This window comes from Anticarsia gemmatalis, chromosome 10 (assembly GCF_050436995.1).
Source record: "Anticarsia gemmatalis isolate Benzon Research Colony breed Stoneville strain chromosome 10, ilAntGemm2 primary, whole genome shotgun sequence".
Taxonomy (NCBI): domain Eukaryota; kingdom Metazoa; phylum Arthropoda; class Insecta; order Lepidoptera; family Erebidae; genus Anticarsia; species Anticarsia gemmatalis.
Genome location: NC_134754.1, coordinates 13,409,458 through 13,434,601, shown reverse-complemented (window position 1 = coordinate 13,434,601; position 25,144 = coordinate 13,409,458). Strand labels below are relative to the sequence as shown.

Genomic DNA, 25,144 nt, shown 5'->3' with positions numbered 1-25,144 from the left:
TTTTTGAAATGTATATTCTTCTTTGTAGTTAAGATTTATATTCTTGAGTATATATTTTATGACAGATACTGGTTTTTAATAGGAACCCCAACAAATGTGACTTAAATACTAGAATTCTTTGTAACGTAAATGATATTTTCATTTACAAATTTATTTTTAAATCTTCCACAATGAAGAACTCACCCTCATTACGAGAGGAGACCGTCAGTGGGACATTAATGGGTTCAATTTTTTTATTTATCTCTCATTATCTTAACGACTATAATAATTATTTCATCTATTAATATAACTATATATTAAGTACCGAAGGTAAAATTACCTTCCCAACAGCATTTATATCCAGGTAGTATGTTCAACAGCCTTTGATCATAATATTATTATGTATCGTCAAAGCAGTAAACTATTAATAGCTCGGAGATATTCCATTATCGGATATCGTAAAGGCTGTGATGGCTGAATTTTCCGCGATAACACTCCTTTGTGTGATACTGTCACAATATGGAACATTATCTTTGTAACATCTCATAGAATGAGAGGATGGATAAAAATACGTACAAAAACAGTATTTTTAGTAATTTTATTAGTATCTCCGGGTACGACTGCCGATTACAAGAGCTAGGATTCGATTCCCAAGTCGGGCCAAGTCGTAATGAACTTTTCTGATTCATATAAGAATGTTTTTCAATAGTAGCCTATAATTAATAGTATAGCTTACAATTAGTAGTTAAAAGTCTAGTAATTAGTCAACTGTGCTATATCTAATACATAACTTTGAGTAATATAGTTAATTTTGTCCACTGGTTTGGAACAAAATCGCACAATTTCCAGATTTTAAAGTATCTTCGAAACGGTGAATATCAATAAAAAATTGTTTGATTTGAACTCGTCGACAGCAGTCCAGACTGTTTCAATTGAAACCCCGTATGCCTAACACCCTGTATATCACAAAAACACTAAATATATTAACTATTACTCATATTGTGTATAAATCTATTATTAATCACGCACTAATAATACGTTTAGAATCCTTGTAATATAATATAATAACAGGTTTGATGCCCGCCCACGGAACAAGACTTTTGTTATTTTGTTGCGTTGCTAGGCAACAGGAAATAAATTGTTTTCTTTATTTACTAAACCTTTTTTTGCTAGGTTTCTTTTATTATTTTGTATAACTGTTTATATAATGACAATAGGCTCACTCCCTATTACATGGGACTTACATTGTTAAGGCGAAACGTGGGTGTATTTCATATACCTCTGACTAAACTTTCGCGTATTGCAGGCATGATATTATGTATTGCACGGAAGTACATACTAAATTGTCATTCAAGTTGTTCGAAAAAGAAAACGTTTGATAACCGTTTTCAATAACCTATCTCCAGTATACAGTTAACTTGAGCTGCTTATCTAAGTTTATTATTATTTACTAATCCTTGAAAACTTTTAGACGCGGCAAACACCTTAACATTGCAACTACGTAGCTATTTCTATTCTAAATGAATATAATTTCCACTAAATGTTGTATCAAAGAGCGTGCCGCGTTCCTGAGAGTCGTTTATTACCGTGGGCTCTTTTTTCAAAGCGACAACCGCGTTGCCATGACAACGGGAGGATAATTAATACCCGTAGCGCGCGACCTCTGGCGGCACAAAGGAATAATGACAGACAATGCTCTTTTCACTGTAGACTGTTGTATTTTGTTATTTAGTATTTTGGATGAAATCTAGACGTTTGTAATTTATTTCTAAGAAAATATTTTACCTCCTAGGTACCTTGAAGTGTTTCTGTATACAAAAAATTGATGAACCTTAAAAAAATAACTTTTTACTTCCCACTGCGCAATTATCTCCTCCCGTATGAGGGAGAGGTAAGGCATTGAGGCCACCATGGCCAAGTGCGATGCACTTTGCATGCCCTCAAGAAATGTGATTAAAACTTTAGGCAGATCTCATAACGGTGTTTTTCTTCACCATATTTGGAATTACTGACAAATTATCACTAATACACATATTATTATGTCTTTCAAAAGAAATTATCAGCAAATAAAAACCAATTTCCAACACATATCTGTCCACAATCGGAAAACCCACTGACACGTAAACCACAGTAAAAAGACGAAAAAGACAAAAAGCTACGTCTAGCGGAAATGTGTCAAAACGACGTCCGGGGTGTATTGAGAGCCGAATGGTGGCGGAAATGACCGAACCGACTCGTAACGAAGGAAGGACCCGAGAGACCGGGAGACCGGGAGACTTGCGGGACTCTGACGCTCACTTTGTTCATAAATATATTTTTGTGAGATTTTTTGGGAACTAGGGCTTGTATATAGAGCTTATTCTTAACCAGGATTTTTAGTTAGAAATTTAACCCATTAAAACTAACTGTTGGGTAAGGGTTTCCTCCTGGAATGTGCGAGGGTTTAGGCTTTGAGTCGCCACGCTGGCTAGGCGAGAGTTGGGGACTTTGCATACCTTCAAGAACTGTTCTAAAGAACTCAGGTGTGGAAGGTTGCATCACGATAGTTTCTTTAACATTTGTAACAAGTGATAATTTTTACTAAGATTTATAGACTAAATTGAAATTTTTTCAAGTAGTGGAAACATTACTTTTGTAAAGGACTACTACCACTATTCAACCACATACAGAGTTGAGTTTGAATATAACAAGTAATTATAAATTCCCAAACAAAGAAAACATTTTGTCCCAATCACATTCTAACAAAATTGGTACGAAGACTCGCGGTCGGCGGCGGCGGGTTGTCGGACCTCTTCACATAATTAACCCTGCGCCTGCAGACATGCAAATGTAACGTTCTAACACCCCGTCTTAGGTAACTGTCAAATGACGAGAAACATTTGCATAATTACTGTGCATTAGATGAGAGTTTCTCGTTTGTAAAATTATTTGAAAATTCTAGTCGTTGATTTAAAATAAAAGAGTTTTCATTTAACTATAAAAATGAATATCTTTGTGACATATACGAATCTATAAGCACCACACAAAAATGATATTCAGACCGAAAAAAATATAAAATTGAAGAGAACGAGCCACAGCTTTTTCGTAACAGTCAGATATTTATTAGTTTCTAACATCAATTTAAAAACATTACATCTTATTATTACTTTTTTAATTTGCATTTAAAATATTACTGTATACAAAAGACAAATACCTACTGATTGAAAACACTTTGACAACTTTAAATAGTCTATGAAATAAGGAATTTTAAACCAAACTGAAAGACTAAAGGGGTTCTGACGAAACGAAATAAACCATCAAAAATATGTAATTCCATTTAAAATATATTCAGCGCAAAAACACCAATAACAGTAAATTTCGCCGTGCGGCCCGCAGATATAATAAAAGTAATAAAAACCGAGCTCTGTGTAATTAATCGTGTGTACAAAACATTAGCGGCAGAGTGTACGCCAGGTGGAGCCACTCGTGACACTTGCTCACTGACTTATGTGTACCAGTTGTAATGGAATATGGAGTATGAAATTTAAAGGGCAGATAGTTTGTTTCGTTTGTTAAAGGTTTGTATACGCTAGGCTTACAGTTTGTGGTCGAAAATTAGCTATAAATGTGGTTTAATAATCGAATGATTATTTGCTTCGCAATGTGATTAAGTGCCTTATTATTTTTATGTGTTTTTAATTGATCAGAATAAACTTCGTCAATTTCGCGTCTTTTCTTGTTGTCATATTTTTAAATAGTCCAGAACACGCATAGAATGATTAATAATAATATATTATGCAGTACATAACATATTAATGTGTCTGTAACTTCAAATAATGTCAGTATAGCAAACAACAAACACTTTGTTGCACATAATTTGTCAAATAAACTTTAGTGAACTCACTTCTGGCCGAGTGGTTTTTTGTTTTCGGCGAGTAAGCAGTTAGTTTGTAAACTGTGTCGCTTAATTGATATAACTTAACGACTTTTTAATGTTTCACCGTTATAACGTTCTACTGGAAGTAGATATTTGTATCATAAATATTTGATCGGGGAAAAAGTCTTTTCGCATTATAGTATGTATGAACTTGTAATAAAATCTTTTCTCTACATAGAAAAGCTCGATATTAGGGTACCTCACGAGCTCACTGAAAGAAACCTAATGAACCGTGATTCTTGAAGCCAGAGAGACTACTGTGAAAGATCTTGGCCTTTGCTTGGACTCAACTCTGAGCTGGACTGCTCAAGTATCTAACGTTTGCAAGAGGGTCACTGGTATACTGCGGGCTCTGTATCGTCTCAAAAACTTTCTCCCATCCACGACTAAAGCAATGCTTGTGCAGACCTTAATCTTTCCACTGATTGACTATGGTGATGTATGTTACTTCGACCTGAATGCAGATCTCCTCAATAAACTTGACCGCCTTCTCAACAACTGCATTCGATTCATCTTCAACCTCCGCAAGTATGATCATATATCTACATATCGCTCCCAGCTTAGGTGGCTGCCCATTTGTGAGCGTCGTAATTTACGTGCACTCACGACTCTCTTCTCTTTCCTTACTTCTTCTACTCCCCCAGCCTACCTAACTCCTTACTTTCAATATCTGTGTGATAATCACAACCGTAACCTTCGTTCCTCTAATAATCTTCTTCTTCTCTGCCCTTCACACACTTCTGGGTTTGTCAACTCTTCTTTTCCTGTCCAATCTGTCTTATTGTGGAACGCGCTCCCTCTGGAAATCAGGATGTCCACTAACCGTCTTACGTTTAAGAGCAAAGTTCGGGATCTCTTGTTAAAACAAGTTGCAGAAACTTCACACTTATCATAGTTTGTATTTATGAATTATATATATATATATATATTTATAAGTATTATATTTAGTTTATAGTATGTTTTTTATATCGTCTATTTAGATAATATATTGATTTATGCGTATTTAATATTTTATCATTATTAATAATTATGTATGTATATACTTATCCATATTTATATACACTCACATGAACCATTGTTATTTATTTGTAAACCTCTTTCTCAAATTAATTTTCCTCTTTTATTATTTAAGCACCTACTTCATTTAATCTCTGCATCACCCCAAGGTAGACTGGCAGAAAATGCCTTTGGCATTAAGTCCGCCTTTATACAATTTATGTATAAGAAGTTTAAATAAATAAATAAATAAATAATGCGAAAAGACTTTTTCCCCGACCTAATATTTTTAAGAGCATCACGCATAAAACACTTTAATTACGCATAGGCTAAAAGTACGCTTCAGGGATTTATACTATATTTATATCAAACTATAGCCATGAAATAAGACTTATGTAAATGTATTATTTCGAGTGTAATTCTACATTTCTATAGTAACAATGTATAGTGATTTAAATCTTAAGTTTTAGTTTGAAAATTAGTTAAACTACAACACACAGTTTATATAATTCTATATTTCGGATGTGGATATTCTAAAGGTAAGTTTTCTAGTTTGCTAATTTGGTTGAATTATGCTTTTACATTCACCTACATTTATTGCATAGATTCAGTCATTAATTAGGTATTTAGTATAGTCTAATGTGGATATAAGAATCATAGTAAAGTTTCATTAAAGTTTTGCAGTCAAGTAGACGAGTGTTAGTGTTTATACAGTAGGTATACAGGTGAACCTAGTGTCCTAGACAGACGCTAGTGCAATACAACTAGTTTTTAGATAATTAGTTATTGATGAGTTTTGAGTAAACGGCTTGTGTTAGAATTGAACCCTTATTATAACCACATTTAACATTGTATTAAGAATGGTGTCAAAACACTTGATGCCACCAACATCTACTAGACTCCACTGTTTTTTTAACATGTTACTCTCCCACTGCTGGTCAAGGCCCACTCCTCCTGTACGAGGGAGGGGTTAGGTCTTATTAATTTTACAAAAATAAATCTTATTTGACACCAATAGTTTTTAAACTCTCGCGACTTGTACCATAAGTTTATAGTACAACGGGTCTTAAACGCGGTTAAAATCTCAATGGCGTTTAAGACCCGCTGCATTATAATATTACCAATAGTATTTTTCATAAAATAGTTTAATTCCCAAACCATCTTCCTCAAAACTCACCAAACTCAGACCAAAACCAAAAACTTAAAGTAGCACATACCTTTCTCTCTGAAACTTGAGTGAGTGTAGCCTCTGGGGTGACTTCTGACGGAAGGTCCACAGATGCAGCTGGTCGTCGGCCGTGGCGGTGACGAGCGCGCCCTCGTTGATGAGGAACCGCGCGTGCAGCACCGCCTCGCACGACTCGTGGCGCACGTGCGCGTCCACGCCGGGCCCGCCCAGACTGTGGCGCGCTCAGGAAATCATTCGTAAAACATCGTGGGATAAAGGAATAAAGAAGATTGATTGATCTTTGTAGTAGGTGCAATGGTATGTTATTAAAAAAGAAGAACAATAATGGTAAACGAGTGATTGAAATGTTACAAAATAATGGTTTACTATTAAAATTTAAGAGGAAATTTACATAGGAATATATTAACAGAAAATTCCTGTTACAAAAATAGCAGCTTTTGTTACTTAACAAGTGTTTATTTTTCGTTCTGTATTGCATTTATTTTGAGTTGTTTATGAGAGTTGATTATGGGTTGATCAAAACAGAATCAATTTTTGAAAGATTTACACTCGTTTTGCTATAGATCTAAGCTTCAAAGAAAGTAATAAAACCATTCAAATCATGTAGCGACACAGCTACTTAACACATCTTATAAATTCCATGAAATCTCTTGACTGGTTGTATTACATAATACATTAATCATCAATTTTAATTAGTACTTAATTAGCGACAATCATTAATTCAACCCCTCTACTCGCTCACGCAATTTAACGCCGTTATTAGCTACGTCACACGGCAGAGCTAGCCGTTGCCTAGCAACCGAGCCGTTTGTATTCTGCACCCTTCGCACATTCGCCCCATCTCTATCATCTATACTCGTATGACTATGTATAATTATTTATAGGAGCAACAAGCAAAAAATAGCGAATTTTAGGGAAATCTTTATAGTCATAATGTTTTATTAAATCACTTAAGTAGTATCTATTAGTATCTATATTTGAATAAATTGTCAAACCTTTTCAAGATTGGTAAAAGCGGATTATCAATGTGAACCCGTGTATGAGATTATACAAAATCAATTTGACAACCTCAATCTGTACAAACGTCGCAATAATTCCCAATTGAGGTCCCACTATTGGCAATCGTGTCGGTCTATTATAACCCATAATACTCAGGCTAGGGTCCGCAAGGATCCACGGGTCCCTGGTCACCTGTCGGCCGAGGGTCTAAAGTACGACGTGCCTAAATCCTCTCATCCTCAAATAATGAAAAAAGGTCAAAAAGTAATTTAATAAAGCGAAAAGGTCTTTATGTAAATACGAAGTCAATTGTGAAATTATTGAAATGGTGACATCTAGCGGTGAACGGTGGAATTAAGTGTTATTGTGAAGTATATTGTCATAATCGAGGGGGTTTGGGATCGTTTCGAGGAAATCGAAGCGATCCCAAACCCACTCCACTCCACAACCCACTTTTTTGAGAGCTTATAAGCGGCGTACTTAGAAATATTGTCTAAGAGGCTCACAAACATAGGTACACCAGAAACAAAGTATAACTTCAAAGATCGGCTAGTAGTATTCGTTAATCGAATTAACATTTTCGCGTGAGAATCGAACCTGCTTACCTTGCGCAAGGTAGTGGTGTTCACATTCACCAGTTCATAAAATATTTATTAAATGTCCCAACTAGATATTTATCTACATTATTATTTTAAAATGTCCCATCTTCATTAAGTTACTGCCTCCAGAACTGAGCACTCTCACCAAAAGAAATATACAAGAAAGACTAAAATCATCAGTAATATTCTCTAAATAACACCAAATACATAAGTAGCGTATTCCAGACGTACATTAGCAAAGTAGCAAGAATACCCAGTCTTTGAGTAAAATGTGCCTGCGCGGCAAAGAACCTGCGACCTGTCGGACCTTCGTCAAGCTATGAACCACTTATGTCAGTCTGTGTCGTGGGCGAGACTACCACCTCTTTTGTTAGACATCACAAAGAAACTTACATTAGTGTGGGAAGGTAGGAAAATGTTGCTAATGTTACTAGAATAGTTCTAGGTACTAACTGATCATTTCAATAATGTATCTTTAGTAAGGGATAAGGATTAGAAATGTTTGTTTTTAAATACAACTAGCTGCCCTGACGAACTATGATATTAAAAAAAAGACTTAGTGGAATCGGTTTAGCCATTCTTGAGTTAAGCGCTCAGCAACAATGTATAAGATATCTACTCGTAGTGGTCACTTTTTCTCTAGCATGCTTTGATCTGAAAGTTAACTTGTATCTATACTAATACTAATATTATAAAGCTGAAGAGTTTGTTTGTTTGATTGTTTGTTTGTTTGAACGCGCTAATCTCAGGAAGTACTGGTCCGATTTGAATAATTCTTTCAGTGTTAGATAGCCCATAACCTACTAACAATAGGAGCAAAGTACCAGTGAAAAATGTTACTAAAACGGGGATATTACGCTACTAACAATAGGAGCAAAGTACCAGTGAAAAATGTTACTAAAACGGGGAAAATTTTGACCCCTTCTCTCTTATGTGACGCAAGCGAAGTTGCGCGAGTCAGCTAGTGTTGTATGTATATGATTATATTAGATTGTCTGCTGCTATTAAGCGCATTTACGACCCCTTTTTGAACAAGTGGCCTCAGAGTTCCGTATTCCCAAAGTGTAAAGTGAACCCTATTACTAAGACTTCACTGTATAATATTTTTCATAGATTTGTCGTCGAGCGGCTTGAACCACTTTGACACTAGGTTGACCATCAACCATACATAATAAGAATATAGATTTATAAGTTGGACCAGAATCAGATGTTCAAATACTGATTTGAAGTGCTTTATTTGGTACAGTTACCGAATAAAGCAAAAAAGAGGTTATTCAAGGCAGACATTACAATTTGAAGATAAAGACGCTCTGATTTTTAAAACGTAGCTCTTTTGTATAATGGGCCTATTTTCTATCGGCCGCCTTTGAATCAATTTTAAGTAAATTGAGGCAATTTTCTAAATAGCCGTGCTTTCAAACGTCTAGGTATTTTTGTGAATAACAAGCCAGGTCGAAGTATAACTAAGTGTCTTCTGTCGTGACCTTTGACCTTTGGTCACGGGAAAAATAAGTTCTATGTATTTTTAAAGAATTTCCGACCGTGTTTATAGAAGAGCTGGTACTCACTTTATGGCCTTTTGGGCGTCAGGGTCGTGAGTTCGGTTTCCGAAGAAATATTTTCGTTATAAACAATTACTGGTTTGGGTTTGGTTGTACGTTGTTTGTATGTTTATAAAAAGTCAAGAAAGATATATACTAAATTAATTCATAAACCAAGGACTACATATTACATTCACAAATAATTAATTTAAATACATAGCAAGATACTTTTATCTGGTTGTCCGCTGAAGAAAGAGTATAAAAATTAGCTCTACAGCAAGAAAATTCCTCAGCCGACTAAAATATGCATTTTTGTTGTAAACTTTTCGGATTAACTTGCACGCCCAAGTTTTACTACAATTCATAGGTAACGGACAACTTTGTGATTTATTGTCCAAAAAGTACATTATACTTTCATAGAGTTTGTTCCAAACACGAGCCTTGTTAGACGTGTTTTTGCTTTAATTATCTTACAATTTAACGGACGACTTGAGTTGCCAGTCACGTTGACATTAGAAGTATAATAATTGCTGATAGAGCATGATCAGGGCAAATTTAGAGAGCTTTTTGACCTGTCTTTGCGACGCTGACTCAAATAACTGATAAGCGAAGTTACTAAAAACAAGAATCAAAGGTGTTTGTGAATAAAGGTTTTCTAGTGTTTGTGAATAGAATAGCAGAATTCATCCTCTCACTTAGTCTCTAATTGCATTTTCCCGGATCCCCAAGGATTGAGCAGACGATTGTTTAAAACAATATTCGCCGAACAAATGATTTTATGCACATGATCCTTGCTTCACCCCTGTTATTTACAATGACTGTATAAAAACAGTTAATGTCACAAATTATCGATGAGTTTTTAGTTATGTTTGAGTGCCAATATTTTGTATCTACAAGGCGAGTCATAAATAAGTAAGAAATTATTAAAATTACCAGTTCTTTTTAAAAGCAATTATTAAAAGCTAAGTGATATAATTAGGTACTTTCTCAACAATAAGTTTCAAACTGTTCAGTTTCATTTTCAATGAAGTAGTTACCGTAGTGACGTCATTACAAACTTTGACATTAGTCGGCAACTCTGTTCGTTATTTGTTTGACAAAGTTTAGCTAATTAACTGAAAGTAGTGACTGAAAAACTGTAAATTAAAGTGTCATGTGACTCGCGACGTGTATCATTATGTAAGTTCGCTAATTGAAAGAGTTTGCAGTAGTTTTGTGAATACAACTTAGTTTTTACGCCCTGTAATTAAAAATTGGAGACTCGCAAAGCTATGTTATTTTGTTTTATTAGTTTACTTTGGAAATAGTTGTTTGAAAAAATTATATTTATGAAGAAAGATTTTGTTTTGTAAAAAAGACGACTCCCGCATTAGGAATGGCTCTTGTGTCAACGGGACTTTTACAAACATACACTCAAAGGTCACAAGGTACAGTCCGACCCGAGACAACTATTTGTGGATCGCAAAAATAATTGTTCCGTGTGGGAATCGAACCCACGACCTCCGACGCAATGGTAGTAGCGTGGCGACCTCCTTAATCACTGAGCCACGGAAGTTATCAAATCTGATAATGTAAAACTATTGAAACAGAACCCGGGCATTTAGCAGACATTTTGCCAAAACAGTTGCAAACGATTTTACAACAAAGTTTTCATAACATGGACCATTTATTTGCAGTAAAAATACTCAAACATACCATAAAATATTTGAAAGATCATATACTTTAAACCGTTGAACAAACCCATCTCGGTGGGTTGTAAAAATATTGTTTTCCGTGCAATATACCCCAGGTTTACTTTACGATACATAAAGTGCGGCGCGCTGTGAAATATCATTAAATTCTACAAACAAACGGGCTGTGACATTAATATTGAACTGCATGTAGATTAGTTTAAAATAATGGTTTATTCTTCATGACGACTCAATGAGTTGGTATTTTGAGAAAATACTGCTGTAGGGCGATTTTTTCGAGTTAGTACTATCGAGTGGCGAGCGTTGGAAATTTAAAATTTCTTGAAGAAAACTGGTCTTGCGGAACACGTTACAACAGCACGGGAGACTGAGCTACTCTGTTGTCTATAGTTGATAGTATTAGGAAATCGTAGACTTGATTACTTTATTGATTAATATACTTGATTTACTGTAGCCCTGTTCTATATGCTACTAATCATTTTGTTAGAGCTAGCATAAAATTCAATAAGGAACTACCTGGTATATAAAGTGAAGATTTAGTATTGTGACCTGATAAAAATAAGCAATTAAGCATCACAAAACACCCGCATTTACGAGAAATAAAGTACAACGTTTCCCAAGAGATTTTCTAAATATTTGACCGTTAAAATTACGATTTTATCAAAATGTTGTTGTAATATATTTTACGAGTCGAGAGAGAGAGATGAGGGCTGTTTTATTTGCGAAGAGTTCGTTATTTGATGGACAGGTAATTAATTGAGTTAATCAAAATGAGGTTTACAAATAATGTTTAATTCTTTTACCATTAAAGAAAGCTCTTTTCATTCTACAAACACGAACAAAAGTGATTTGATTTTTTATCAGACAATAATTTACTTTTTTGTCTGATTTTATCAGACACTTTTCTAGATTGACTTTGTACTAATTGTTGGATCATTTAATTTTAATTACATAATTTTAAAATGTTTTAAAGTGACAAAAAAAACTTTGTGCCTTTCAATATAAACCTTAAGCTTCTTTTTATTGTTTCAACAATAGGCGATTTGGTGAAAACCTAATTTTATAGTTTAGTACGATGGAAAGCTAGCTTCAACTGAAGTAAATATACATTATAGCCAGGCAACACCACGTAGGTACCACTGTCGGTAATGAATATCGGAAATATAACAGTGCCGTGTTCCACCGAGCTAGAGAAATAATCATTATTTATTATCGTACCCACGCCTTGCTAACGTATTCAAACGATGAAACATTATCCAGTGCTAGTCTAGATTTTAATCTAGAACACGAAAAATAGCGGGGTTATATTTTTTGTGGGTATTTAAATATTTTTTTGTAATAAAACCGGCTCACAATGTGTCGGCGACCTACGCCCTTATTTTATGATTTTGATAATATTTCAGTAAGGAGTAAAAATAACTGTAGTTTGGTGGACTAGATATTTTGTTGTGCCTTGAATAACACAGGCTGTATAGCCACGTCTAAGTCTTACTTAAAATAGTTTATCAAATTGTATGTTATCAAATACCGTAGACAATAACACCTATTTCAATGACCGTAGGCCAGTCAGTAAAGACCTACATAAACATGGCTACTTTCTTTATTTTAAAAATCAATGACACCTACACAGCTTAGTTAATAGAAAGTCTTATATGCAAGGTTCGCCTATGGCGGAGGTACACAAAACTGAGTATTTAGAACATCAGTGACCCTTATGCAGCTGACGGTGTCCTCTTTGATAAAGCTACATGTTTTTGAAAAACACCGTATTACTCAGTACAATTCAGAATTACCATTTGTGCCAAGACTCTCTACTAAGTTTCCTCAGCACAATGTACCTATCACAACCGTACAAAAACAAAGCATGAATCAATAAAAACCCAATTAAACAAATACACATTGAATCAACAAGCCTTGCACGGGTATACCCTCATACCTTCATAATACAAGAAGAGGATCAACAGTTATACCGTCTACCAACAGTGAATATTTCAGTGAGCCGTCGTGGAGCGACTCGAACTTGTTGCGTTCACTTGATTCATTCGATGTACATTGAAGCTTTCATATTGATAAATAAGTGGGTTAGTGAAGCAACTGGTTGTGTAGTGACAGGCAACCGAAGTTGTCGTAGATTTGGAAGTGTTGGTTAAATGAGACTAAAAAAAAGGCTATGGTTTAAATATTTATCTGTGGTGGTATTTTGTTACTGATTTATCTATAGTTAAATGAAAATATATGGTCCCATTACTTGTGGAATTGACCTCAAAATGTGTTCTTTGGTCTTTGTTTTTGTCTAAAGGTATAAGGTAGGCGTTTTTGTTTTATATGTGTATTTGTAAGAGACAATAGTAACCCATAAGTCTTTGTTAAACTCTGAAACTACCAAACCGATTAAAATATTTTTAACAATATCTACTAAGTATTGAATGAAATAATTCAACTAAACTTTGTTTTTTGTCATTCATCAAGATTGCATCCAATAAGTTGTAGGTATTATGAACAAAATTCAAATAGCATTTAACCGAAATAACTTTACCATTTTGCATGAAGCATGTTAAAACAAATTAAGCTCGCCAGCTTTTAAGCCAGTAGTCTAATATGTTGGCACAGCGCCAGCACAGAGGCACCAGCTAATAATTTCCCCAAGAACCTACTATTTATGGACAGTCTAATATCCCTGGTCTATAAGTAACGGAGTAACGGAGTACTCCATACATCCTCTAGTTCACGAAGTTCACGGAAACGAATAACTAATGTACTTCGTAAAATTTTCATAATTTTAGTTTTCAGTCTCGAAGACTAGATGTCGCTAGTAGTATTTTAGTTTGTAGTACTCCTGAAAGAATTATATTATATTTTTACTTAGATATGCAAGGCTTTTACCGGTGTTAAAGATTCACGTTACCCTAGCTTAGGGTCGCTTAGTTCAGCTTGTAAATAAAAGTAAGATATGGCAGAAAAGGGTTATTAAATAAATCATCACCTTATTTTTTACGTCATTTACAGTAAATGACTCGAACAATGTACCGGGCTTTACACTTATAAATACGTTATTTTTTACATGACTTGTTACATCATTTGTCCTATTAACCACAGAGCGAAATATTTGACACATATTAATTAATTATGACAGATTTTAACCATTTTTTCTTGTTTTGAGAAAAAACATGAAACATCTCAATATTGCCTGCGCTACTCGACTCCACAACTAACACACGTATCGCGGTAACACCTCAACGTCTCTAGGGAACGATCGCGCTTGGCATCCGTCCAGTCGCTTGAAGCTTCAATACCCGGGTACAACCGGGTACAACCGGGACAGATGCTCCACTAGGCAACTGGTGATTGAACCACTTATAAGATAGAAAGGAGTATGTGTGCGAATGGAAATAGTACGTGTGTTTGTAAGTATTTTATAAATTAGATAAATACAATGTTCCAGCCCTTCTGTGTAGCTTCTTAGACAAATTTTTGACAGCTGTTTTGTTAAGTTTCCTTTCACTTTGTCGAACTTTCTAGCTTTTAAAGCTAGTTTTTTTAAGCTAAGTCTTTATCTTTGACTGCACTCACAAAACGTAACGTGCGTCAAAAATTGTATAATTGAAATACAATAAACGTCAAAAGTTTGGCCTCTAAATATCTGAATTATCTTTACATAAAGCAATACCTGATTTAATTAATTTACTAAAGCCAGAATAAGTAGCTGAAGAATATATCCTTGGGAAGCAATAGACAAGAGTACAAGCCCAATTACACGTCTATACTCCACGTCAGAGAGATCTCAATAGCGGCTTAAGTCCTCGGATGCAAGCCGTTAACACTATCCGGCTGGCGGCTTATCCGGCGGATCATAAACCCGGGTAGAGTCCCGGATGTCCGGCTGAGTGGGGATGTGTAAACATAGGGTTAACGTGTATTTATTGCAGAAAAGAAATGAACGGATTTTTTTCTAGTTGTAAAATTTATTAAAACTCCTACTTCAAATAGATTGAGAAGTTGCATGTTTGTGATAGCTAAACTTGACTAGCAAACTCTCGAAAATAGTATTAAACCCAAAACCACTTCTTGTGGGTCCTACAAATACTTCCAACATATTATTATATCATATTGTCTCCACATACAGATATAACGATATATCTTCAGCTAAGAATCGAAGCTATCATCTTTTTCATTACGTATATTTTGTCAGCCAGCGTGGTGGACTCAAACTTGTCTCATACTAGGTAAAAGATCCTTAGCCAGCAGGAGGACTTGCATATCTTAGCGTCTCCACGTAGTAACCCTGGCAACAGGAAGGGTGGATGTTATTCAGTTTGATAGGATTTTTATGAACCGCTCCACTTTATTGAGGTTCAGTTGTGGCAGGTGAATGACCGGGGAACATGCTAGTTTTATAACCTCCCACGTAGTTACTGCTCACTTCGCTGATAAACTTGTTACGTGGACTTGCGATAGTATTTTTCAATATTACTAATATTGAAAGAGTTATTCCGCTCTTTAGTTACGTTTTTAGCATATAGGTACAGTTGTGTATAATTTTGTACATTTGCAGTCACTTTATTTATCCGAAAAGTTATCCGTCACTTATAAACTGTAAAACTGGCCCAAAATGTTCTAGATATATTCTGTCAGTAGTTTCCGAAATATTAAGATTCTTAACTTTATGAATATGTTGTACTTATTCGTCGCAGAACCCTTACTTATTAGGAATAAAAAAATAAAAGTGTAATTGTCTCTGTGTCAGGGCCTGAATACTGACAAAAAAATAATACAAAATACTCAAATTAAAACTAATATCAGACTACACCACGTATCCAACGAGTCGGTATTGTGTTCAAAATCGTTTCCATCCAAATATTTACATTTACACCCACGCTCTGAACCTGTTCCCAATCTCTTGAACAAACACCGTACAATTTGATTAGATATTTTATTGTTACGGATCTATGCAGCCAAATTAAATCCGCGCAAAGGTCACTCCGTATGGAAATTAATTTTCAATCTGAACAAATATCAAATTGAAACTCATTGTTTAAACATTTCCACCCCCGCAGTCAGGATGTAAAACAGCAACACACGTACACACGTAATTGAGGTAGATATTCATTAGAGTATTTTTTGTCATTGGGAAAACTCAGTATGGCGATTAACGAAATCGTTGAAATTACCATATCTCAATTGCAATATTTTACATGTAAAAAATTACGTGATGTCCGTGTCAATTGGCGATTTTCTGGTTGAAGAAGGCGTGATTTTATGTTATGTATGTATGTAAACATCATCATTTTTATTCTCAGTAAAGTTTGTAAAATTGCAAGTGCAAAGGAACACTAAATCAATTAGCATTGTTGAATGTGCAAGTCGTCATAAGACGAAGATGTCCAATTACAAGTGAATGCTCTATTACATTTAAACCCTTACACCTACACACAGACACACACAATTAACACACACACCCTGGTAAACATTTAATTAAAACGCAAGAGCTAAAAAGCTTCTCAGTAACAGGAGAGTGGGCCCTCACAAATGGCCCTCTAATAGAGGGTTAGGGTGTAGATAGGGGGCGGGGGTGTTGCGGTCAGCGGCGGATTAGCAACGAGTGTCCGATGTTGAGTGTCGGACACTCGCAGATTGAGAGGGTTGGGAGGAATGGTGAAATGTCGGTCGTGTTGTGTGTACACTGTGGTAAGACAAAACTTAAGTGTGATATCAATATCTTAGTATATTTTTTTTTATCAACCCAATTAATACTAAATATGACTGGAGAATACGAGGTCTTGGTATGGATGACTGCCTCCGTGGCGCAGTGATTTCGATTGCCATGCCACTACCATTGTCTCGGAAGGTCGTGAGTTCGATTCCCACAAAGAACAATTATTTGTGCGATTGTTGCCATTGTTTGTATGTTTGTTAAAGCCCACGCGACACAAGAGCAATTCTTAGTGCGGAAGTTATAATTGGAAAAATAAGATTCCCGATTCGGGCAATAAGCTATTGGATGTTTCTAATTTCTATCGGTAAATTTGAGCCATAATAACTATGACGGCAAACAATTTAAACATAAATAATTTCACAGTGTAAAAGTATAAGAAATGAGATTCTAAGACAGTGAAGATTGTCTTTAACCATTTTATTGAAATAATATTGTATAATTTGGGATAGTAACCCTAAACCAAAATCAATTTATAATGTAGATAACATTCCTATGTAACCAATATGTAACAAATACTATTTACTTTGTAAGGGTCGTATCGCCTCGAGCCCAAATATTTAGCGTTCCAGATAAACCTATTTGTAAACTACCCTCGAAATCTAGTTAATGTAAGGAAACTAAATATTATCCGTCCATTACACCCTGCTAGTGCGGGGGTGGAAACGTTTTAGAAAATGTTGTTATTGGGACTTTATTTTCAATTTATTTTTAATGTATTTTGTATAGCTGTGTATTATTTTTTTGTACCCAGTTCTTGTTATTTATAAATAGTATAATTCAATAACGGTATAGTTGAGATACAGGTGAGATATAGAAAAGAACAATTATACTTTTTATTGGTACCTGTTGTTGCTAATATTGAAATTTAAATAAGATTTTTTTGTACAAAAATCTACACGTTCCACAATTTGTTTTTTTTAAACATCTTAGCGCAATGTAAATCGTTCATTAGTTACGTAGAATAATAAAAAAACATATTAAGAAAAATACATACAACACTGCAGAAATATCATAATGTAAAAGTATGAGAATCACTCTAACATGATGAAAGAAGAGGAACGAAATGAAACACTAAACCGGTTGATATACCGTGACGTTTCAAAGAAGCTCTTTAACGAATAACTTCACAATTTAATAAAGTCTCAATGATCCGGACACAAACTTTATTATAACTCACTTTAATTGTCCTCTCAAACTTCACCCGGATCCGGAAGTGGATCTCTCTAAACCACTTAAGTGTCAAAGGCGGAGAACCGGATAAAACCGGCGAACAACCGGGCATACCCGGGTATACCCGGGTGTCGGAGGCGAACCGTCAAACGTTTAGCCACTTCACTTTGTTCAAAGGTTTTAAGATTGCCGGTGAAAGATTCCGACAGTTTTTTTGTTGGTTAGAAATTTTATCGGTTTGGTCCGGATAAAATTATTAGAGTATTTTTAGTGGAACGAATTTTCTTTAAATAAAAATCAGTAACGAGGTTTTTTCGGTGTCTTTGATCGCTTGTTCGTTAAGAGAGTCCGTGTTGTAGATTCATATTTTCGTAGATCGACTTGGTTTAGGAGTTTATTTGAAAATGACGTTTTCGACGAACAAAAAAAAGATTTTTGGTACTTTTTCTTTTGCTACAGGAGTGTGAATACAATATTCTAAAGTTATTAGTTTAACGTTATTTTTACATTGTGAGTATATGGCACTAACATATACTCTAATATGTACAGTACCTTACGTTTGATAAAGCGTATGACGTAAATACCGATGCACTTAATAATAAACATAGATTTTTAATCAAACTACAAAATGTAGAATATATTATGCAAATCGTTTAACATTTTAACAAGAAAACCGTTTTACTTTGTACAAGCTAAGCATTTTAACCGCAATATAGTGAGCTAGCTTTACATAAAATGCAATGAAGTCTTGCTAGACTAACGATATAATCTACGTAATATTTTTATGGATATTTTGTACTAAGATATTATAGAGTAATTTAGAAGAATGACGATACATTTTCTAACTTACATTTGTTTAACAAGTCTGCATATTTTTGTAGCACTATCACTGTAAAATTTATAGTATGACTATAAGGAGATATTTTTATTACAGGAGTAAGCGGAAAATTCCTATTCTCGATTGACGTTTTGACCTAAGCAGCATAGGTCGAGGTTGTAAGTTGACTAAAAGTATTTCTTCAAGGAGTTTATAATTAAGAGTTTATATGTAGATATTAATTATAACCAGGAAACCGTGAACAGTGGCCAGAGATTTTAAGTTCTCATGATTCTAAGTTTACAGAACTACCATTTGATACTAGCCTTATTATAAAAGTTTAATTTCAACTTATCTTAGATAGAACTAACTATATACATATATATCAGAAGTAACTAAAGTAACTTCAAATCAAAACAGTCCTTGTCAAATAAACTAATCTAGTAAGTAGCCCAAAAACAATAAGACCTATTACTACTATTTACCGACATATCCCACACTAGTAATCTTCCTACATTTTATAGATAGTAGATATACTCGTATTACTTGACCACTGCGAGCACGATTACTGCTTGCGACAGCTCTCTCGAACGCTTTGAAGGTGGAAATTGAATTTTATTGAACTTATGATTAGTTCTCTGAGAAATATCTTTTAAGGGTTTTAAAATAGATGACGCTAGGGGATCCTGTAATATGTTTGTGTAGCGGTTCTTGTATGAGTGTCCTATGGACTACGTTAATAAAGTATGTAAATAAGTATTTGCGGTCATGGATTCTATAGCTGTTTGTATGATATTTTTTTTAAAACTGGGCGGTTATGGGTTATCATGTATTTTCATAGGTTTTTATAGTAAAGTTAATGGTATCAGTTTTAATAAAATACGTAGATGCGTGCAAACATTTTATACAAATAACGAAAGATCAAAAATTTTCCAAAATAGTTTTGATATAAAATTACCGAAAATAATGAACTAAGTGTAAGTACTTATATCTTGAAACTATGTATTTATCAACAATGAATATCGTAACAACAAAAACAACGATGTTTTTAAATGTACAACAGTGATTGCAACATTGTAGTGCAGTAATGAGTTGATAACAATGTAAGTGATCTTTCAAGCTATTTGGTTAGCAACGATACTGACCTACACACGTACGGCTAACTGGGTGGATTACTACAACTTCAATCAAGTAAAAAATACGAGTCTCTTATTAATTTAGATGAATACCAGGCTGCTGCTGAAATAACATAAAAAATACGGACAAATGAATGAATCTGTGGTTTGAGCAAGAACCTAATAGATTAATTACTTACATTAAAATATTTCTTTCTTTGGTTTCTGCCTACACCTTAGGAAAAAAGGCCTGATATTATGTAGGTTTTTCTCAATCGTAGCCTTGTATATGGCAATAGGTTCGATCCCTATAACATGGAGCTAATATTGTCGATGGCGAAACGAGGGTGTATAATATAAACCTCTTCCTACCTTTGGGTATAACAGGCATGATGTTATACATGCATTTTGGGTAGCAGTCACCTTTCTCTGTTATCAGAGAGTAGACTATCACTACTCAGTTATCAGTGGCCGGATAGACCCACGTGAAATAAACAGATATGCCTGACCTTAGGGTCAGTGCAAGTACTTTGTTTTACTAAATTACGTGCAAGAGATAGTTTGATTATATGTTTATTATATTTTTTACATTGTAAGACTTGTTGGGAGAATTTTAGGTACACAGTAATGTGTCTATTTAAAGGCACAGTAGCAACAAATAAGGTACATTATCATCTTCAGATTAGTCCAGTTCAAAATGTTTCGTAATAGAGTCAAACGGAAGTCAAACCTGTTATTCTTTTTACTTAGCGTTATATCGAAGTGATTCACTTAAGACTATATTTATCGCAATTCTAATTTCTTTATTCGATTGATAATTTTTAATACCTAAGTCCAAAATTTTGTCTTCGGTAGCTCGATTCTCTACTACTATCGACTCCCGACAACCGACCTGTCATCGAGAAATTTTGTATGAAAATCTGATCAGCGCCTCGGACGGGTGTCGTAGGAAACGTTTTGGCATTCTAAATGTCAAAATTTCGATAGCTAGCCGGTTGTCGGTAGTCGATAGTGGTAGAGAATCGAGGTACAGTTTATGTATGAAACCGAAAACACCATGTTTTCTACACTAAGTAAACCTATAACTAAACGTTGATCATAACATTCTTGTTTATGGTCAAACTCTGCATAGGAACTAGGTACGAAACTCATGTTTAGTTTTGTTTTCTAATGCTATTCTTACCAAGTACACCATGATGTCATCCATCTCTGTTACTCTTACACAAATTGTATACAGTGTGAAAAGGATACATTCTGAGGTTGCCGCCTTTGTCGCCGATGGCGAGTAGCTTCTGTATGGGGTCCCATGCCAGCGCTGTGGGGGAGAACGGGAACCCGTGGCGAAATGTCTGTGGACAACACAAAATAAAACATTACAGCTTGTATAGAAAAAGGCAGAAAGTATGCATGGTTAGATAGTTGTAAGGATATTGGTATCTTGTTTCCCCTTGGACGATTATCCAATTAATAATTACGTTTATACGTTTTCGCGATTTACACCAATTACAAGTATTTCTTATGTAAATTAAACTAATGTTATTGAGATTTTGTGTAACAAAGTTATCAGGCACATGTCAGAGTTTAGTTATAGTTCAAAAAAATAATATTATCTGGGGGCACGGAAGTGCCCCCGCAAGTCGAGCAAAAAAAAAGCGGCACGGCCGTAACATCCTTTTCTCGAAGCAATTCGGGCTATTTTTGACCCCCCCATAATTTCGTTGTGGATAAAACAAGAAGCCTGGATTTTCAGCTACTAATCAGTCATTGTATAAACACGGTATATTTAAAATTTCAGTCAATTTGAACCAGTAGTTTAAGAATGACAACTTGTTGAAATTTTGAATTTTGTCACTCACTGATTCACTGACTCACTGACTCACCGATCATCAAAAGTCTAAGGTACTTCTAGCAGACTTAGAAGCTTAAAATTTAGAATACAAATAGGGTTTAGTGTCTTAATCATGGGAAAAATTTCATATTTTCTAATTTCGGTCCAGTTTTCTAAATACAACAACTGCAACAATAACTTTGTAATCCCATATAAATGTATAAGATTACAAGGTTACATTTGCAGTTAATGAATTATTATTACTGTAGAAAATAAAATAAAAATAAATAGGTGTAAATAGGTACCTACTATATGAGGCATAACGGGAGGGGGTATAGGGTGGGTAAGGGTGTTTAGCCCCCGAAACTGAACAACATTCCCATAGGAAAATATGTTGAATTATGAAAAAAAAAACGTCTTTCCATACAAATTGGACTTATGTTCGCTCTACAAAAAGAAGTGAGATGCCATCAAAAACATTCTGTAAAAAACCTCAAGTCTCGCCGTAAAAAGTTGTGAGATCTATATAATACCAAGTCGATTAATCTATTTAGTCTCTACTTAAAGGACCTTCTGTCTTAAGTTATTACGTATGTTATTATCATGCCAATTTTTAAAAAAGTACCTTTAAAACAAATAGATCGACTTGGTCATCGCAAGAAAATACAAATTCGCCATTAACATTTCAGGAGAATTAACTTCTCGTCGTGCTGTGTAGTGTGATACATACTAATAATCAAATCTTGCGATGGCCAGGTCGGTCTATTTGTTTTAGAGGTATTTTTTTTTTAAATTGGCATGATAATAACATACGTAATAACTTAAGACAGAAGGTCCTTTAAGTAGAGACTAAATAGATTAATCGACTTGGTATTATATAGATCTCACAACTTTTTACGGCGAGACTTGAGGTTTTTTACAGAATGTTTTTGATGGCATAAAAATTACAGCACTCGCTTACAGTTGTTTGTATTCCAGATGACAAAGTAATTAGCACAATATACACGGGTATTTACATTCAAGCGATACATATCACCTATTATAACCCTCTAGAGAAAACAAAGCAAATTATAATAAAATAATAAATGTTTTTGTAAACACTTCTGCGCCTCTAAGGATTAACGGATTCCAGTAAAATTGTGCGGGTAGATAGCCTAAAATAAACGAAGGGTGGGTTTCCACGTCGGATCAACACCGCCCCGAGGGATAAGGGTAATCGTAACGCGGGGTAACACGGGAAAATTGATGGGTAATTTTAAATCCGACGCCGAAATAAGCCTTTGATGAAAAAATATTACATCAAAATACGAGAGTCGCTTCTGAATATGTGGGGAATATTTATGATAGTGGATGAAAAGTCGATTTATTTACTGGTAAATAGCATAAATTGGCTTTATAAAAGGGTTTTGTGCGGGCCTACTTCTCTCTCAATCATGTTTGCGTGTTGTGTATCTTAGTTGACAACCAGTGTTCGCTAACTTGACAACCAATATGTAGTATATTGTTGCTTTGATATAACTTATTAATCATCATAGGTAATCATATAGGAAAATAACCACTTTTCTACAGACATATCATCACGTAGGTATAATAATTCTCTTTGGACAACTTGAAGTTTGTGAATATCGCATAGAGCGCAAGCTTTCTATCAAAAATTGGAAAAGTAAAACTGGTGTGTTTCTAAGTTATTCTTGGTTTAATTTTAATTAATCTTTATTAACAAATACACTTAACTACGAGGTAGTAATTAGTATAAGTCAAATGTTTGTGTGGCAAGTTTGTGAGCGGGTCCGGTACAGAGCGGAGTGTGGTCATACATCATACACTCGTGTCGTTGACTTAGTTAACTACTAGTTCTTGCTAATTGGTTTAACGTTTAACCTTCAAGAACAGGGTTAAATAATTTAGTAAATATTGTCTTATTATAGGGTCAATTTATCCATCCAAACATCAAATACGATTGACACAATCTTGATGAATTTTCATGCTGAATTACCTAATGCCTAATATTTTGTCAACTACAATAGAGAATAAAGCGTATACACATGTACGGAGACTATATATGACCTCACGATGCGACTAAAAACTATGGAATATGTATGACATGTTCTCATTCGTTATATTTTAAAATTAATGTGATGTTTGTTGCTTCTAAAGAAATGTGTCATAGGTATAAGTCCCGATAAACGAAAAAAAATACTGTCTGTCTTTAATAGAAAAAGACAAAAAATACCTAAATCTACAAAAAATACGAGAGTGCTTGCAAATGGGAATCAAACCACCGACAAATGTCAGTGCTATTGTACTCAGTGTCACAGCTTGACTTTGTACCAAAATTTATTCAAAATGTCATCAAAAACTCGAAATGTACGTAATCAAAAGTGAACTTTTGTGAACAACACAGTAACTGATAAGAGCCGAGTCGTGATAGTAGTATCACTAGTTATCAGTTGTTGAAACTTTCTCAATAGCGGCTGATAACAGCTATCAGTGCCGTTAAGAAGTCTCGCATGACTTCAGACATCTGTGTAGTGTGTAGGTCATGGTATGACTAAATTACTGTTATATTGGTTTTTGCGCAAATGTATGTATAGAAAGTCCATTTTTTGGATATAGATTGGCTTTTTCAAAGGACGAAAATTAATTTTCTTTAATATATAGGGAGGTCAGTAAAATCTTAAGATATAGTTTGTGGGGTCACCACCCTTGTCTCCCGGCCCGACACCATTTCCAAGATGGCGGTCTGACCCCGGAACACATAAAAAAACTTTGCATCCTCTAAAAACGCAACGCTAAATGCAACTTTCCATGGACTAAGCGTGAATTAAGTTTAAACCTAAGTGTTTGAGGGTTCAAACCTAAAACAGTACATCCGTATGTATTCGCGGGGCTGCTTAATCAATAAATCAGAATCTGGTAGTCGTGGTGGACTCGAGGCACACAGCTTTCCTTATTTCAGGAGGAGGGAATTATAGGGCTGATATTATGAATGGCAATACAATATTTGACACACCGCTTTCTACATCTTCAGGTATCATAGTAATGAAATAAAAATATATTATTATGGAAGTATTGACAACATTCTAGTATCGGCAACTATGATTGTAGGTACAAAGGGTTATCTGTGTACATATTATGTATGTTTGTGGCGGCACAACTCATGAACTTAGCTCGTAAATTATATCTATAAAAAATGTTTTCTACTCTCACTTGATGCAATATTATGATCACTTGCGTTGTTACTATGAGTCTGATTGTCGACACTCTAGTCTGTTCAGTTGTATATTATAACTTGTTTGATGATTGCAGCAAAAGTTGATTTACAGGCGGTTTGTATTGAAAAACTTGTGTACACACAAAACTTGTGTGGGATACCCTTAGATATATTCTAAGTACATGTCTTAATGTACATGGCTTTTATAAATATTATAAATAAATAAATAACCTATACGGAGTCAGAGCTTAATAAGCAAATTATTTTCTTTTTATTAGTAACTTAACCCTCTCCACGATGAATACTTTAATATCTCTGGGACTGACAAAACATACCCCCAACGGACGCTAGTACAAGCAGATTTAAAACAATTAAGT

General features: G+C 34.7%; 1 protein-coding gene across 10 annotated transcripts in view; it reads right to left on the bottom strand.

The window, feature by feature from the left end:
- Positions 1 to 25,144, bottom strand: part of Tomosyn (syntaxin-binding protein tomosyn) — a 311,830-nt gene that overhangs the window by 51,076 nt on the left and 235,610 nt on the right. For all 10 annotated transcript variants that reach the window (XM_076118943.1, XM_076118944.1, XM_076118945.1 and 7 more), the window contains exons 2-3: positions 20,977 to 21,074; positions 6,109 to 6,291 (exon numbers count right to left, since the gene is read on the bottom strand). In XM_076118943.1, coding sequence (XP_075975058.1) covers positions 6,109 to 6,291; positions 20,977 to 21,074 — 281 coding nt within the window. The remainder of the gene's footprint in view (positions 1 to 6,108; positions 6,292 to 20,976; positions 21,075 to 25,144) is intronic.